Source organism: Cephus cinctus, unplaced genomic scaffold (assembly GCF_000341935.2).
Source record: "Cephus cinctus unplaced genomic scaffold, Ccin1 Ccin1_scaffold0806, whole genome shotgun sequence".
Classification (NCBI taxonomy): domain Eukaryota; kingdom Metazoa; phylum Arthropoda; class Insecta; order Hymenoptera; family Cephidae; genus Cephus; species Cephus cinctus.
The window spans coordinates 581,761-596,339 of record NW_014333403.1 but is presented as its reverse complement, the minus strand read 5'-3'; the positions used below and the strand labels follow the sequence as shown (position 1 = coordinate 596,339).

General features: G+C 36.9%; 1 protein-coding gene across 13 annotated transcripts in view; it reads left to right on the top strand.

Annotated features, from left to right (window-relative positions):
* LOC107270680 (pleckstrin homology domain-containing family G member 5) overlaps window positions 1-14,579 on the top strand; it is a 100,332-nt gene that overhangs the window by 73,821 nt on the left and 11,932 nt on the right. For all 13 annotated transcript variants that reach the window (XM_025088029.1, XM_025088030.1, XM_025088020.1 and 10 more), the window contains 2 exons: window positions 5,388-5,639; window positions 9,572-9,675. In XM_025088029.1, the coding sequence (XP_024943797.1) occupies window positions 5,388-5,639; window positions 9,572-9,675 (356 nt within the window). The remainder of the gene's footprint in view (window positions 1-5,387; window positions 5,640-9,571; window positions 9,676-14,579) is intronic.

Sequence of the window (14,579 nt, the reverse complement as noted above, 5' to 3'; positions counted from 1 at the left end):
TCTCTTCAATTTCGTTTTTCGATTTTTTTCTTCTCTGTTTAGCGAATGAGTGAGTGAGGAAATTTATCTCTTCATCTTTCAACGACTTCTTTAGATGCTGCTTTCATTGGAGAAAATTTCTGTCTTTTTTTTTATGCTTAGTTTACCCGAATCGCTATTTTTAACCTCCAATAAAATTTATACTGATCGTTCGCTCTGGCTCGTTTAACGTCGAGAGATTTGACTCGCTTATCCGTCGGTAATGACGGGACCGACACCCATTTACGGATGGGGTTCATCTGCCTTTTCAAAAGTAATGTCGTCCGTTGCGATAGCTTTGCCTGGCGCTTTTGGGCCGTTGCGATAATGTAACTCCCGTTAGGCTTTTCCACTCTTGACAAACTAATTATACGGGACGTTAACGAAGGTAATGGGGAAATAAAAAAAAAATTAAATTTTGACGAGGATAGATTTTTGAATATTTATAAAGAATTAAGAAAATGAAGAAAAATGTATTTTGCGGGTTAACGAAATTTTCGAAAATTACCCAAACTTTGATTTTAATTGTAATTCAATATATTGCCATTATACGGTCTTATCTTTAATCCACGCAAATAATATTATGATATGGTGCTTTCAAAGATTTTTACATACTACTGAAAATTCGTAAAAAAAATATTTATCGAACGGACTTCAGGATTTCTCCATTTTCTTTCTAAACTCGTCCCAAAAGTTATAGAGGTGAATGAATGAATTTTGGAATTATCGTAAAAATCCTTTACGAGACCAATAAGCCGGTTACGGTTATAGTGTAAGAAATAAAAAAGTGAGAGACGAAGATACAGAAACCACTAAGTATAAGAGAAATAAAATAAAATAAAATCACTTGGTCCGCAATACAATCCCTGGATTTTCCTTGTATTTTCCATTGGTTTTAGTTGCCGCAGACATGGCGCAACCCCTAAACGTATACGAACCTACTACCCTCTACTTCCTTGCAGCATTTGTAAAATCCTCCAAGTTCTCGCAGGATTTCCTGTAAATAGAGATAAATTGATTTCTACAGCTGTTTAGATGCTGGGACACGTACGTTACGTTACGAGGATGGATACCGTTATCCCCTGATGCGCGGAATAGAGATAAAATGTGTTTTTCTTAGCCAAAAAAAAATGGAAGGAGAATAGAAGTAGGCAAAGTGAAAAAAAAAGAGAAAAAATGTAATATACCAGCTATTGCTTATTCAACAGAAAAAAAAATTTCAAAAACAGAAAAAGGAACGATACCAACCAGACTCGGTATAACCTTCGAGAATTACCATTATAGGGGTTGTAGTCACCCTTGAACTAGACTTCGGATGTGCCTACCAAAAAATGTATCATCTGGATTCTCCATAACGCAAAGTGGATTCGACAGTATTCGCGTCCTACATGACTCTTAAGGAACGGGAGACTTCAACCCTTAGAAATTTGAGATATTAAGCAGCATCCAAAGCTACCCCTTCCGGAAACATGTTCGCTGGTACGCGAAGAGTCAAAGTCCGATCGATAGACGTTAAATAAGAATTTATCGTATTTTCCGAAAGGCGTCGCGACGCCGCGTTAATTTGACGGGTGAGTGAGGATGGAAAAACAAAAATATATGAAGATGCCATTTTCGATAGTCTTATCCACCCCTGTACGTTAAATTGACATTTTCATAGTTGTCTCGTTAAGTGGGTGGTATTCGTTGAATAAATAAATTGGGGTGTCGTCAAATAACCCTGTCCCAATTTTAGGGGTGGTTTTATTTTTTCTTTTTTTTTTCTCTCTTTTTTATCATATCTAATGGCGACCCTAGACCGTCTGGATTATTGTAGGACGAGCGCTATTGAGGGCAAAAGGATCTTCCGACGCCTGGCGTCGCAATGTTTACATTAAGCTGACGCTAATTGACGAGGTTAACAATGCTGCTTGTGGTTTATGCGGGCTTTCGTTAAAAACGAAAAAACAAGCTTTTTCCGCGAAATGCAAAATAATGATTTTTCGACGGTCGACTGTCAACCGCAGGGATTGCTTTCAAGGTGGGAACTTAATTGTGACTGACGTGGCCATTATGTCGATAATTAATATTCACCCACTCGCTATTAATTATAAGTAAAATTATTTATTAATTAAAGAAAAACAAGAGCTGTTCTTGTTTAATTAACGCGAACTTACTTTTTTAAATATTTATACGAACTTACTTACCTTTCATCTTCAAATGGGATGTATATATAAAAATGAATTACGTTAAAAGGCATAAAACGAAAAAAATAAAATCATGATATTTGAGAAGAGCACAAGAAAATTTTTTTTTATACAAAAAAAAAATTATTTTCAGAACCATCGACTTGCAAGCTTTTTGAAAATTTTAGAAAAATTCTCAAAACCATTGATAATTTTATAACCGAACTCGCGACTGCAGTTATATCGACCGTGTGATAAAAAAGGGGTTGAACGAGATAAAAGGGGATGAATTACGCCAGAAATAATATTAACTTCGTCAGGGTGTAAAATTAAAAAAAATTAATAATGCAGGAGAATATAACAGTTCTCGGAATAAACTGTTCCTTAATGAACAGTAAATGTCACGTTTATAAGGGGGTAGTTTTTAAGGGTTTTATATCTCACAAAGTGCTCGGTATGTATATACAGGGCCGTACGTAAAATTTTAAGCTTGGTTATATCGCGGGGTGACATCTGTAACAGATATTATTCAAGGTCCTGGGAATAGAGAGCTTCGCCATTACTCTAGCAAGGGTCGACAGGGGTTGTTTACACTAATTAAACTTTGATAAGGGCTCTCGAGCTATTTCAACCCTTTCAATCGAACGAGATAAAAGGGGATGAATTACGCCAGAAATAATATTAACTTCGTCAGGGTGTAAAATTAAAAAAAATTAATAATGCAGGAGAATATAACAGTTCTCGGAATAAACTGTTCCTTAATGAACAGTAAATGTCACGTTTATAAGGGGGTAGTTTTTAAGGGTTTTATATCTCACAAAGTGCTCGGTATGTATATACAGGGCCGTACGTAAAATTTTAAGCTTGGTTATATCGCGGGGTGACATCTGTAACAGATATTATTCAAGGTCCTGGGAATAGAGAGCTTCGCCATTACTCTAGCAAGGGTCGACAGGGGTTGTTTACACTAATTAAACTTTGATAAGGGCTCTCGAGCTATTTCAACCCTTTCAATCCAGAAAGCAGCTTCTTTCTTTATACAATTTTCGACTGTATGACCCTCGGTAGATTCAATTCAGATTGCTTAACACTCCTCGTGCATGTCCATTCAACCCCCAAAAGGTAGATCCTGCACCACGAATCAACCCCTAATGGCAGGCAAACTGTACAGGCAAACTCTGTATCCACGCTACGTACAGACGTAGTCAGTTTGTTCTAAATTCTTTGAAAAACAAATTTTTAATAAATATTTCAATAGGGGTGGCATCGATGGCGAAGCTAGCGGATGTTTTTTCTACATTTATTTACTTATCCGTATTCTTTTCCCTCTTTAATACATCGTTCACGGAAAATACACCTTTTTCTTTTTTTTTTCTTCTCATATTTTCTATATCAAAACACGAGAGAAATCTGAGTTCTTCGAATCTCTTCATTTGGCAGCTTTTCGATCGACACAGCCTCCCTTAGATCTGCGACCCAATTCGCACATTTTTTTTTTTTTTTGAAGAGATGCTTTTTGTCAATTGACAATTTCGGATATGGATCTCGGGATGCTGGATTTTTTTTTGTGTATCGCTGAAAGCCGATATGCATGAATGCCGCTATACAGAGGGGGTAGATTTCTCTCAAGTTGGGATGAAATCCTTTTATATTAATATACTCGGTACATTGCCGAGATACGATTTACGTTTATGATAAGATGTTACGTGAATATACGTAATATCGTGGATGTATATATACATGTATATTATACTGTATATATTTTTATCCGTAGGAACGTTTGTTTTTATTTTTTACTAACTTTTACCCCCTCGACCACCCAGTTATTACCTGTTTTAACGTTAAATTGCGTAAATTCCATTGCAAGATTAATCTCTGCTCTCAAACTTCTCTTTTATGCTTTTATCAGATATGCGGAGAATTCATATTGGTTAGCTGTACGGTATTTCTTTTTTTTAATAGGAAAATACAGAAAATTAATACTGCAGCCCTCCTATCTTTGAAACTTCGTTCACCTACGCTCCCCCCCCTCCACCCACCCACCTCTCACCGTTTACCAACAAATATTAAATTCTCGTGCGTTTTATATGAAAATTTTAATATATCCAACGTTCTTTATTAATTAACCCAATTTTAATATATATGACGTCAATATCGTATCTCATTGCAGTATATTTATCAATATATCTTTACATATATTTTTAATATTCACCAAGTTGATGCATTTTATTTTTTTTTATATTAATTTTTTTAAATAAAAATTCGATTCACGAATCTCCAAAGGGGTGGTGTTATTTTTTTTGTAAAATCTCATAGAAAATTTATCAGTCTTAATCGTAAGGGTACTTTTGTACAACTTGATGGATCAGTGTTTGAAATTTTTTTGCAGTTTTATAAATTGTTTATTAATTATAAAAAAAAAGATTTAGACAATTTCCAGAAATTGTATAAGTTACCACTCGATTTTTGTAGTATCCAGTTTATTGCAGTCAGATATCTCCCGTATGGTATTACGGGCGTAAAGACAATTTTGAGAATTCCCCAAGGCGCCGTCGAAAATTTTGGGAAATCAATTTAACGCGAATTAAATTAATTCCTGGAGGTTCACAGCGTCAGTTGCAATCTATTGTCTTGATATTCCTATATATACCAAGTTTCTTCAAATTGCGCGGTTGCGCTTTAGGGGTTGGAAATTGGATTTATGTACACTCTGTATATGGATACATGTGGATTAAGATTGACCATCCCTTGGAATAATTTCATACCCACCCTTTATTAATTTCCACAAGATACTGCATGTTTCAGTATCCTACGTACACAGAGTTAAAACGACTTGTCCCATATGGGATACAAGAAAACAACCCCTAGAATATATTAAAATAATTGAAAAAATTTCGTTCGCCATTTCCCGTGCGATTTCAAATAAATCCCGAATGTTTTACAGTCATATAAACGAGACAAGGAACGATTAATATTTTTCCTCCAATTTCCAACCAGCGACCATGATTTACTTGTCAAATAAACTGCACTTGCAGGGAAAAACGTTCATATCGAATAAAATTAAATGGACCATGCGCAATTGCACGATTGCATTTATTTTCCTGTACGATGAAAACAATTCAGTTAGCGATTTAACGAAAATATATTTTCTTGCGAGGCACTTTTTTAAATAAATAAATAAATTTCTTTTTTTTTTTATTTCAGGTGCGTTCCAGGTCTCTGACCCAATTGGACGCCCTGGGCACGAGTATGCTGGACACTGGTGAACATCATCTAAGAGGTGGACCTTCGTCTCAGCAGCCACCCCATCATCATCATCATCAACATCATCCCCATCAGCATCCCCATACTGGAACAGAATGCAGTCCTCGACTTCTGGTACCAAATGCACCCTCGTCCTCATTGTCAGACGGAGTTCACCCCAACCGCACCAGACACAAGCTTTCTCGTTCCCAAGTGAGTTGACGCCTTTTTTTTTCAATGTGCAATTTTTCAAATTTTACCTTTCGAGTTTCATACACTTTTTTTTACGCGCGAACTCCACGTCCACTTTGTCGACGACTGCGCGCAGACACTTTTCCATCGTTGAGTGCATCCTTCGAGTGCAGCTGCTGCAACAGTTTCCATCCTGGTTTCAAAAGTGCATTCTGCATTTACCCGCATAACACTCGCAGCCAGATCAACGAAATTGTTGAAATATCCCACCAGGATATTTCCCAAGCGTTTGAACCCACCGGGAGCAATGCAACTGCGGTAAAGTGCATTTGCAATAGTATATGCATCGGAATGAGGAACCTGAATGGACTGAAATGCCGTGGTTTTTTTTTTTCATTTCCATAATTCATGTAAATTCTATCGCTCCACATTATCACTACATGCGATTTCTCCAATCCTTGTTTATGCAATGATTTACTGCAATTTTTGGCATCCATGAAAAAGAGTGTCTCTCTTCAACCCGTATTAGCCTTATCAAGTGACCACGTGTGCTGGGACCTTGGGAATAAATAAAATTGTTGAAAAATTGAAGAAAAAGAAGAAGCAGAGCAAACGACGAAAAGGAAAAAAAATTCATTGATCCGTAATTCTGGGAATTCCTCAGAGGCGACAGGGGTGGGTTCAAAGGGCGACCTGATAACACGTTCCACAGTCGTCTCCTGCTATAGTCGCCCTTTCAAAGGAATCGCTGTAGGGTGAAAATAGATGATAAGTAAAAGGCTGTCACTGGGATACATTCGGAGTGGTAGCAACCTGACAAAAAAAAATGATTCGTAGAAGATAAGCAGAGAACTGGACAGGACCAATTTCCTAGTTACTTTCACTATTTTCTGAGTATCCGAGGATAAAAATTTCTTTTGCTCCGCGTGACGTCACACACAATTATTATCACTACACGATACTGCTGCGATAATTAACGAGCTATCAAGTGTACTGTATTATAAAGAAATTTTATGGAAGCTACTAAAGGTTACGTCGTTGGATTTTACGGATATCCTGAAGGAATAAGGTTGCGCAAGAAGATGGCACTGGCGCTGCACTGGAAGCTAGAGCCGTAAAAAAGTACCAGGATGGAGGTAAAAAAAAGCTGTAAAGTGGTAAACGAGTGAACGAGGAGAAAGCGAGGCCGGGACGAGTGAAGATAATAAAAAGAAATTCCCAAGAATTATTCAGGCCCAGGTATATTTTTCCAGGAGCAAGATCAGTAGGTGGATGCTCTGAAGGAAGAAAGGAAAAAAAGGGGATTGCCACTCATTCATCCCTTACGTACGAAAATGTTAATGACACCAATAACTTTCGTAAAGCCCGGTGCATATTCCGTCGATCATTCACGCTGCTCGACGGCCCTCCTACGTTATTTCCATCTGACGGAGGTAGAAGAAATCGATGGCCAATATCGCCCTAGGGGATACCTTAAGGAAGCCTCCGACTCCTGGCCAAAGTGTGGAAGAAGAGCGAAGAAAGAAAAAAGTTGAATAGTAAAAAGTCCCTAGATTCTAGAAAGATTAATGGTTAGTCAAAAAATTGCGACAGTTCAAGTACCGATAGGCACGATAATAGCAGTGGCGACCAGAGGATGAAATGTTAGAAAAATATTATTAACCAGTGGTACCAACCAGCTAATCGTAATCAGTTACGTAAATGTGTACAAAAGAATTTTCATGGCGACTACAACTCATTTGAATAGCCCGTCGTCTCTTCGTTCTCATGTAAATGACCCGTGATGGTATAAAGCTCGGCACTGTACTCAGTGACACGTTTCAAATAACCTTCGTAATAACTGCAGAGAAAGAAGCTTAAATGTCCCTAGACGCTGAAAATGTTATACTCGTTCAGGATTATCTCTGGGAAAATCCTGCCCGTAGTCCAAATACGTTGATACTCTAATATAAAATGATTCACTAGGGTACTTTCTTTCGGTACATTTTTCCTACATATTTTTTCTTCATTAAATCACTGTCATTCCCCCTCTTTCTCTCTCTCTCTCTCTCTCTATCCTAAGGACCTTATCCTTTTGTTGATTGGTTCTAGCAGATCCTTTATAACCATAGAGACGGATAGCTGCGCTGTAACGGAAAGCCGAATCAATATTATGCAAACAGAGAAGCACCGCTGTTCCAGCCGCCTCAATGGACGTTCTATATCTTCCAGCAGGTTTCCATCTATCCCTTTAACCATCCTATATATATATATATATATATATATATATATATATCCAGTATATAAGAGTATATATGATCTCCCATCCACCATTTACCTACCATTTATCAACCTTCAGCGAACTTTTTCTGTGTCTGTCTTATAAACCATATACCGTCCATTTATACACCATCCATATGTATGAATTCCACCATAGCGTATATGCCATTGGGAATCAAAGTAATGCAATGAAATGATCTGAAGTACAAAGCACATGCACACGTGAAACTTATATCAGAAAATTCTTGACGTTGAAAAATCTGGAAAATATGTTTACCCACGATTTAACGTGTGAATAGCATATATTTATATCATATACGTTTCCAAACTGTCATGTACGACAGAAAGGTGCATTCTTATTATATTTTTCATCACATGGGCTGGAAGTAACGTGAGGTGAACTATATGCATTTATATGCACCTTACAAAGTGCAGAATCTGAGAGTTGCATTTCGTACGAGATATTTGAAATGAAATAATATTTAAATTTTCATTATACAGTTTATACGTATTATTGTATATGGACTATGATACGATATCTAGTTTTATTGATAGTAGAGGTTGGTACGCATTCGTTTGGTCGTTAATGGCGCATTTTCAAGCGTGCGATCTCTTCTTTTATTATTCTTGGGTTCAATTTACGAGTATTCTATATAGGATCTGGCCTTCTTTTCTTTGCCTCTGAAATTTCATTTCTTTTCTTCGTTCTTTTTATTGGTAAACAATGCGGCTGCCGATCGTTGCCATTTGTATTATTTTATTACTTCACTCGGTACCAAATACTCCAATCGCTTATAACGGGTGCTCCTATATAATTCGTAACTGCCTTTACGTGACTTTCTCAAGTATAGAGGAAACGATTAACGTGGTTGATTTTACGATTGGCTTCTTTACGAGTCCCTTTTGTATGATACGTGCTGGTAGCTATATATATATATATATATATATATATATATATATATACTATACATACAATCTTGATGTAGATAAAAACCTGAAAAGTTTTTTATTATTAATTAAATTTTATATTGTCAATTCTTATTTTTTAGCGCTATTTTTACTCGTTCTTGTAATTTTGGTAATTTTATGTACACTGTGTATATTTCTTGATCAATATTTCATGGTGAATATATATGTACTGGTACTAAATCACGTGTAGTCTCGGTCGTCAAATTCAATCTTGTCGAAATTACTCAATTCCCCGTAATTACGTGTCTCTTTATTGGATTTCTGATTTTGAGTAATCAAACAATTAGGGGATGGTCATTAGTAATCTTTCACAAGTTCACGAATGACTTCAGTAAGTGTGTCTTTTATGTATCTGGTGTCCATTTAATAATATATTTTCAATTCTCTCTATGATTTTATGCTTTACGTCAAATTTTTACCACGTAGTATATTTGACTGATAATAAATCAAAATTGACTTTGATTCAAGATTATCGATAAATAACTAACTGAAAGTTGATGGGATTCTCTGAACACCATTAGATCCCTTAGTACGCTATGATAAGAAAATCCCGTTTGCCAAGTGGATGTGACGTGACGTGACGATGAAAATTACTAGGGGATTATTGTTATTATTTATAACCGAAATGCATAAAATTTTTAAAAAATTTTTAGCAAATTTCTCGGTCTCAAAATATTTAATAGCCTTCGTGTCACGTTCATTTTAATTTTTCTTTTACATTACAGGTGTCCAGCAGCGAATACTTCAGTGTCAGTTTCGAAGTGGGCGACGATGGCAATGCCCTGGAACGCGAAGAATTTCTACCAGCGAGCAAGGGGACATACTTAGTGTAAGTATATTAATTGCTTTTCCAATTTTATAATTTTCTTTTTGTACCGCTGAAAATTTTACTCCATCACCTTTTAAATACGTAAACTACTACTTGCTCTCTGATATTCTTCGTTTGTTTGCTTCTCCAACGAAGCTTTGGTTTGTGTGCTTGAAAGCTCCGTTCGATCACTGAAAAAAAAAATTTTTTTTTTAAAAAAGCAGATTCGGCTCATGCCAAATAAAATTCACATCGAATCCCAGCATCATGCGGGATGTAAACTTTTGAAGCACAATTTTCATTCCTTGCTCAAGCAATTTTTTTTTTTTCGTACTTCAATCCCCTCCCCTTCAGTCCCAACTACCTTTCTAAACTCTTTCCAAACTCAGGCTCTCTGATCGAAATTGAATCTCGCATCTCGATGACCCGGTATATACCATACTTCACTCTTTTTTATTTAACGTCCAATTCAAATCGACTCTTCCCCACGTGCTCCATCACAGCCAATAGAATTCGAGTTCCGACAGAATCCCAACTGCTTGTCGCAGTCCGTTTGAGAATCGTCCACAATATTTTAACTTAGAAAAAAAATTCCCTTTTTTTTCTAAGTTAAAAAATTACCAAGCCAATGAATATTTTATCACGAGAGTGGTAGCACTGTTTTTTTTTTTTTACAAAAATTTCTCACTAACGTACCTGACGCAGCAGTACCAACTGCTCGACCTACTTTTTCACCCATTAGACGTCAAATCCTAATCCACGTTTCTGATCGGTACAGCGTCGCGACGCTTTATCACCCATACGCGCATGGACGTATTATTCATTTTGATACATTAATCATCATTTTATCGTCCCTCTCTGTTTAAAATGTGAAAAAAGATAGGGAACATAAAAAATAAAAAATGGAGTCTAAATGGAGCAAGAAATTTTGCGGCTCAATCAATATATGTATATAAAAATTTTTTTTTCCCCCCTTTTTTTTTCTTCCCCCATTTGAAACTCCTTCAAGGACTGAATCAAAATTGCAGATTCACCGAGCGTTCGCAAATCTAATTTTACATGGGGTGGATTCTGTGATGGGTTATAAGGGATGCCCGTTGGGACATCGTCGTCGCTTAAGCTTATAAGAAATATATACATATATAACCACTTGACTCAATCGTTAAATCGTCTGTCTGCTTACGCGACCCTACTACTACTTTCCCACTAGAACGTATTACCCCAGTCAAAATACTCGGTCGCTTTATCGGGTCAGCCTGCACGTATAGTATATAACCTATTCGTGTATGAATCTTTGCAATTCTAGAATACCATGTCATTTCGTATCACGTTCCTAGACGCTTATCTATACGTATATCATTACTGAGCTATCGTTTGGCACAGTTTGCATATCCAAGTCAGAAGTTATCTCAATATGCCCTACCCTCCTAGTATCTATATCATAAAATAGTGAAATAGTATCCCAAGAATTTTCATCCCTTTATAGATATACCAAATACTTTTCCGTGCTCTCCAGCATATTTCAAACTGAAGCACAGAGGTACGGTGAAAAAAGTTATCGAGAACCGACTGTAGCTATGGTATCTGTTCTGATAGTTATAACGACATAAATGAACGCGGTAGTCAATGAAAAAGATCATAGATGTCGCTAGTGAAAAACAAAAAATATTATCTCACAAAAATAAAATGATTCAAATTCAAAAATAATTATACCCAGGAACGATTCTTCAGATTTTTTTTCTCAAAATGCTAAAAGCTCTCTCCCACCGTCATATATATATATATATATATATATATTTTTTCAGACATAATAATCTACATAGAAGCCAGGTATTTATTCTCGGAAATGACGTAACACTCATGCTAAAAGCTCTCTCCCACCGTCATAATGATTCAAATTCAAAAATAATTATACCCAGGAACGATTCTTCAGATTTTTTTTCTCAAAATGCTAAAAGCTCTCTCCCACCGTCATATATATATATATATATATATATATTTTTTCAGACATAATAATCTACATAGAAGCCAGGTATTTATTCTCGGAAATGACGTAACACTCGTATCCAATTATATTCTGAAATTAATCGACCTTCCTTCCACCGTAGTTTTCACGAGCTTCTCCAAGAGTCTCGTTACGCGTTACCAGCCGGTTACGTAATTCCAGCACTTTTGACGTAGCCGACCACTAAGCCCGAGTTTGAGTTAAATAATTCATTCGAATAATTCCCAGATAGCGCCACCAATCAAATCGTTCCCATTTCAGTAACAAATCTATCACGTGACCCAGAAAAGGGAATGAATGGGAGGAGCGTAACGCGAATGGATTTTTCTAGAATGAACTGACGGAAGGATTTCAGTCAGTCGTTCGACGTGATTTATGACGCGTTAATGCGAATGGAAATTCAATAAATATCATTGGGCTCGGGTAGGACGCAGGGGAGGTTATCGTCGTCTTCTGACGTCGTTGTATCACTCGTATGTATCTCCATGGCACACGCCCTCGTAAGCGTATATCGGGTGGGTCCTGAAAGATCGATCGATCATTCGTGACCGCCGATTGCGAATGCGTATTTACAAAAAAAGAATTAAAAACCATCTTTTTTTTTTACAAATGGCTACCATTTTCAGCACGGTAACATTGTACAGGCATCAACCAGCATCCGCTGAATACTTTCCGGCCCATCAACCCTTTCTGGGTGAAAAAGTAGAATAGGCGGATTTTAAAGCTCAGTAGGCCCATCTTACGGAATATTTTACACCTGAAGCAACTTCAGGATTTATTACACACATATGTATATGTTATACGAAACCACCCTACACGCATGACTTATCTCTGTACTACCCGAGAAATTATTTGATCTTTTTTGAAAAATGTTTTTTTTCAAAATTTTTTAAGATTGTAAGTTAATTTTTTCGAGTACCGAACTGCGATTGGACGGTCATCTTGTTATCTGATTATACTTATAGTTTGGGGTTCGAAAGGGTGTCTGTGGTATATGGATCTTAGAGGGTAGGACGAGGGGTATAGGTGGCCGTAGAAGGGGGTTTGTGGGTATGCTGTCTTACGAACACGAGGGTTGATTGATGTACGTAGACCTACGGCGCATTGCGTGATTTGAGATTCTATGAATCAGCCATAGTGATTCGGGAATCCACGGGCGGTCCCGAATTACTGATAAAAAATACGAGGAAGGCCTCGTCATTTTCCTGAGTATACATGATAAAAATCCTCTCTGTCTTCCCTTCGCCCTGTTTACGGTACCAGCGACCACGAATTTCACCCTCTAGTCGCTGACGTAATGGTGTGGGAGTGAACGATAGCTCGGCCTGTACTATAGTAGTACTTGTCAGTAGAGAAAACGGAGGGTGTGGGAAAAATGAAAAATATTTTTTTTTCATAATTTCAAATTAAATTTATTTGCCTTTTCCTACTTTTTAGTGTATTTTCCAATGTTTTTGAATAACGTTGTACTTACTTTGTGTTATTCTGCTATTTATTGCTTGACACGTTATGGGTCTTTATATGGGTTCATGTTTCTATATATGTATATGCGTGTTGTGTGTATATATATATATATGGATTTTATAGAGGCTGCGAAAACCGTTTAGTCGTTGGTGCGTAATGTATTTGACAAGGGCTATTCCATCCTACATACATCCCCCGTTAAAGGGGTGGCTTACCCGATGTTTAATTATCCTTGAAAATTTACATTGCGTCTATACGGGCAGACGCGCAGTTGGCTAGGCGATAAAATTTTCGAGGATCCGCCTTAAATTTCTCGTAAAAGATCGCGTGACACGTGCTAATTGCGTAATACGTTTAAAGCATGGTTAACAGTTCAGTTAATTGCGTTTTTTTTAACTTCCTAACTCACTTTCAGGTAGCTTCGTGAAATTCACTTGCCTGTCTCCAGACTGGTGTAGATGTGAAATGGTCGTGGGTTTATATATCTATATACATAGATATAAACATAGGTTGAAGAGATTGGGGCATTTTGAAGGGAAAATGAAAGAAATTCTCCAAAGCGTTAATGTCAAACTTTAGAGACCGAATATATATAGAGTAAAACTAACGTAAAAGTTCGTGTTGGCTCTTCATTGGCTCTGGGAATGTATTTTGAAAGTTGGTATTATTTATAGTTCCCTGAATGGCCAACAGTGGCGCTGGAGTGCTATGCTTTCAAAGTAGATAACGTTTTCACGTCTCGGCTTAAACTTTCTTGTTGATTGATAATTATGCGTTGTGGAATTCATTACTTTTTGGCATAAATTGAGGATAAAATTATAACGAAATGAAGGAAGGTCTCTCTCTCTCTCTCTCTCTCTCTCTCTCTCTCTCTCTCTCTCTCTCTCTCTCTCTCTCTCTATAATCTAAAAAAAAAAAAAAGGTACAGCAGAAGAAATATGAAGTGAAATACTAAAAATGGCATTCAGTGCAATAAAACAGAAATTTGTTGATATAATCAACGGATCCCTAAGTGAGGGCTGTTGTCCTGATAGTTGGAAAACGTCCACGATCATACCAATCCCAAAGATAGATAGAGCCATAAGAGCAAAAGATTTCCGGCCAGGTAATATGTTACCTATGTATGGGAAGATTCTAGAGTTAGTAGTAAAAAGCCAAATTGAAAAATTTCTGGAATCAAATGAGGTCATAACAGAGCACCAATCGGGTTTTACAAAGCAATATTCGTGTGAAACAGCAATTCAAATCGTGGTTGACGAATGGAAATTAAAAATCAGCGAGGGGAAAATAGTGGGAGTAATCTTCATGGATTTGAAACGAGCGTTTGAGACTGTGGACAGAGGACTGTTACTGGAAAAACTAATGCAATATGGAATAAGGGGTAAAGTATGGGAATGGTTCAGATCGTACTTAAGCAACAGGACACAACAGGTTAGGTTCAATGAGTTGAAACGAG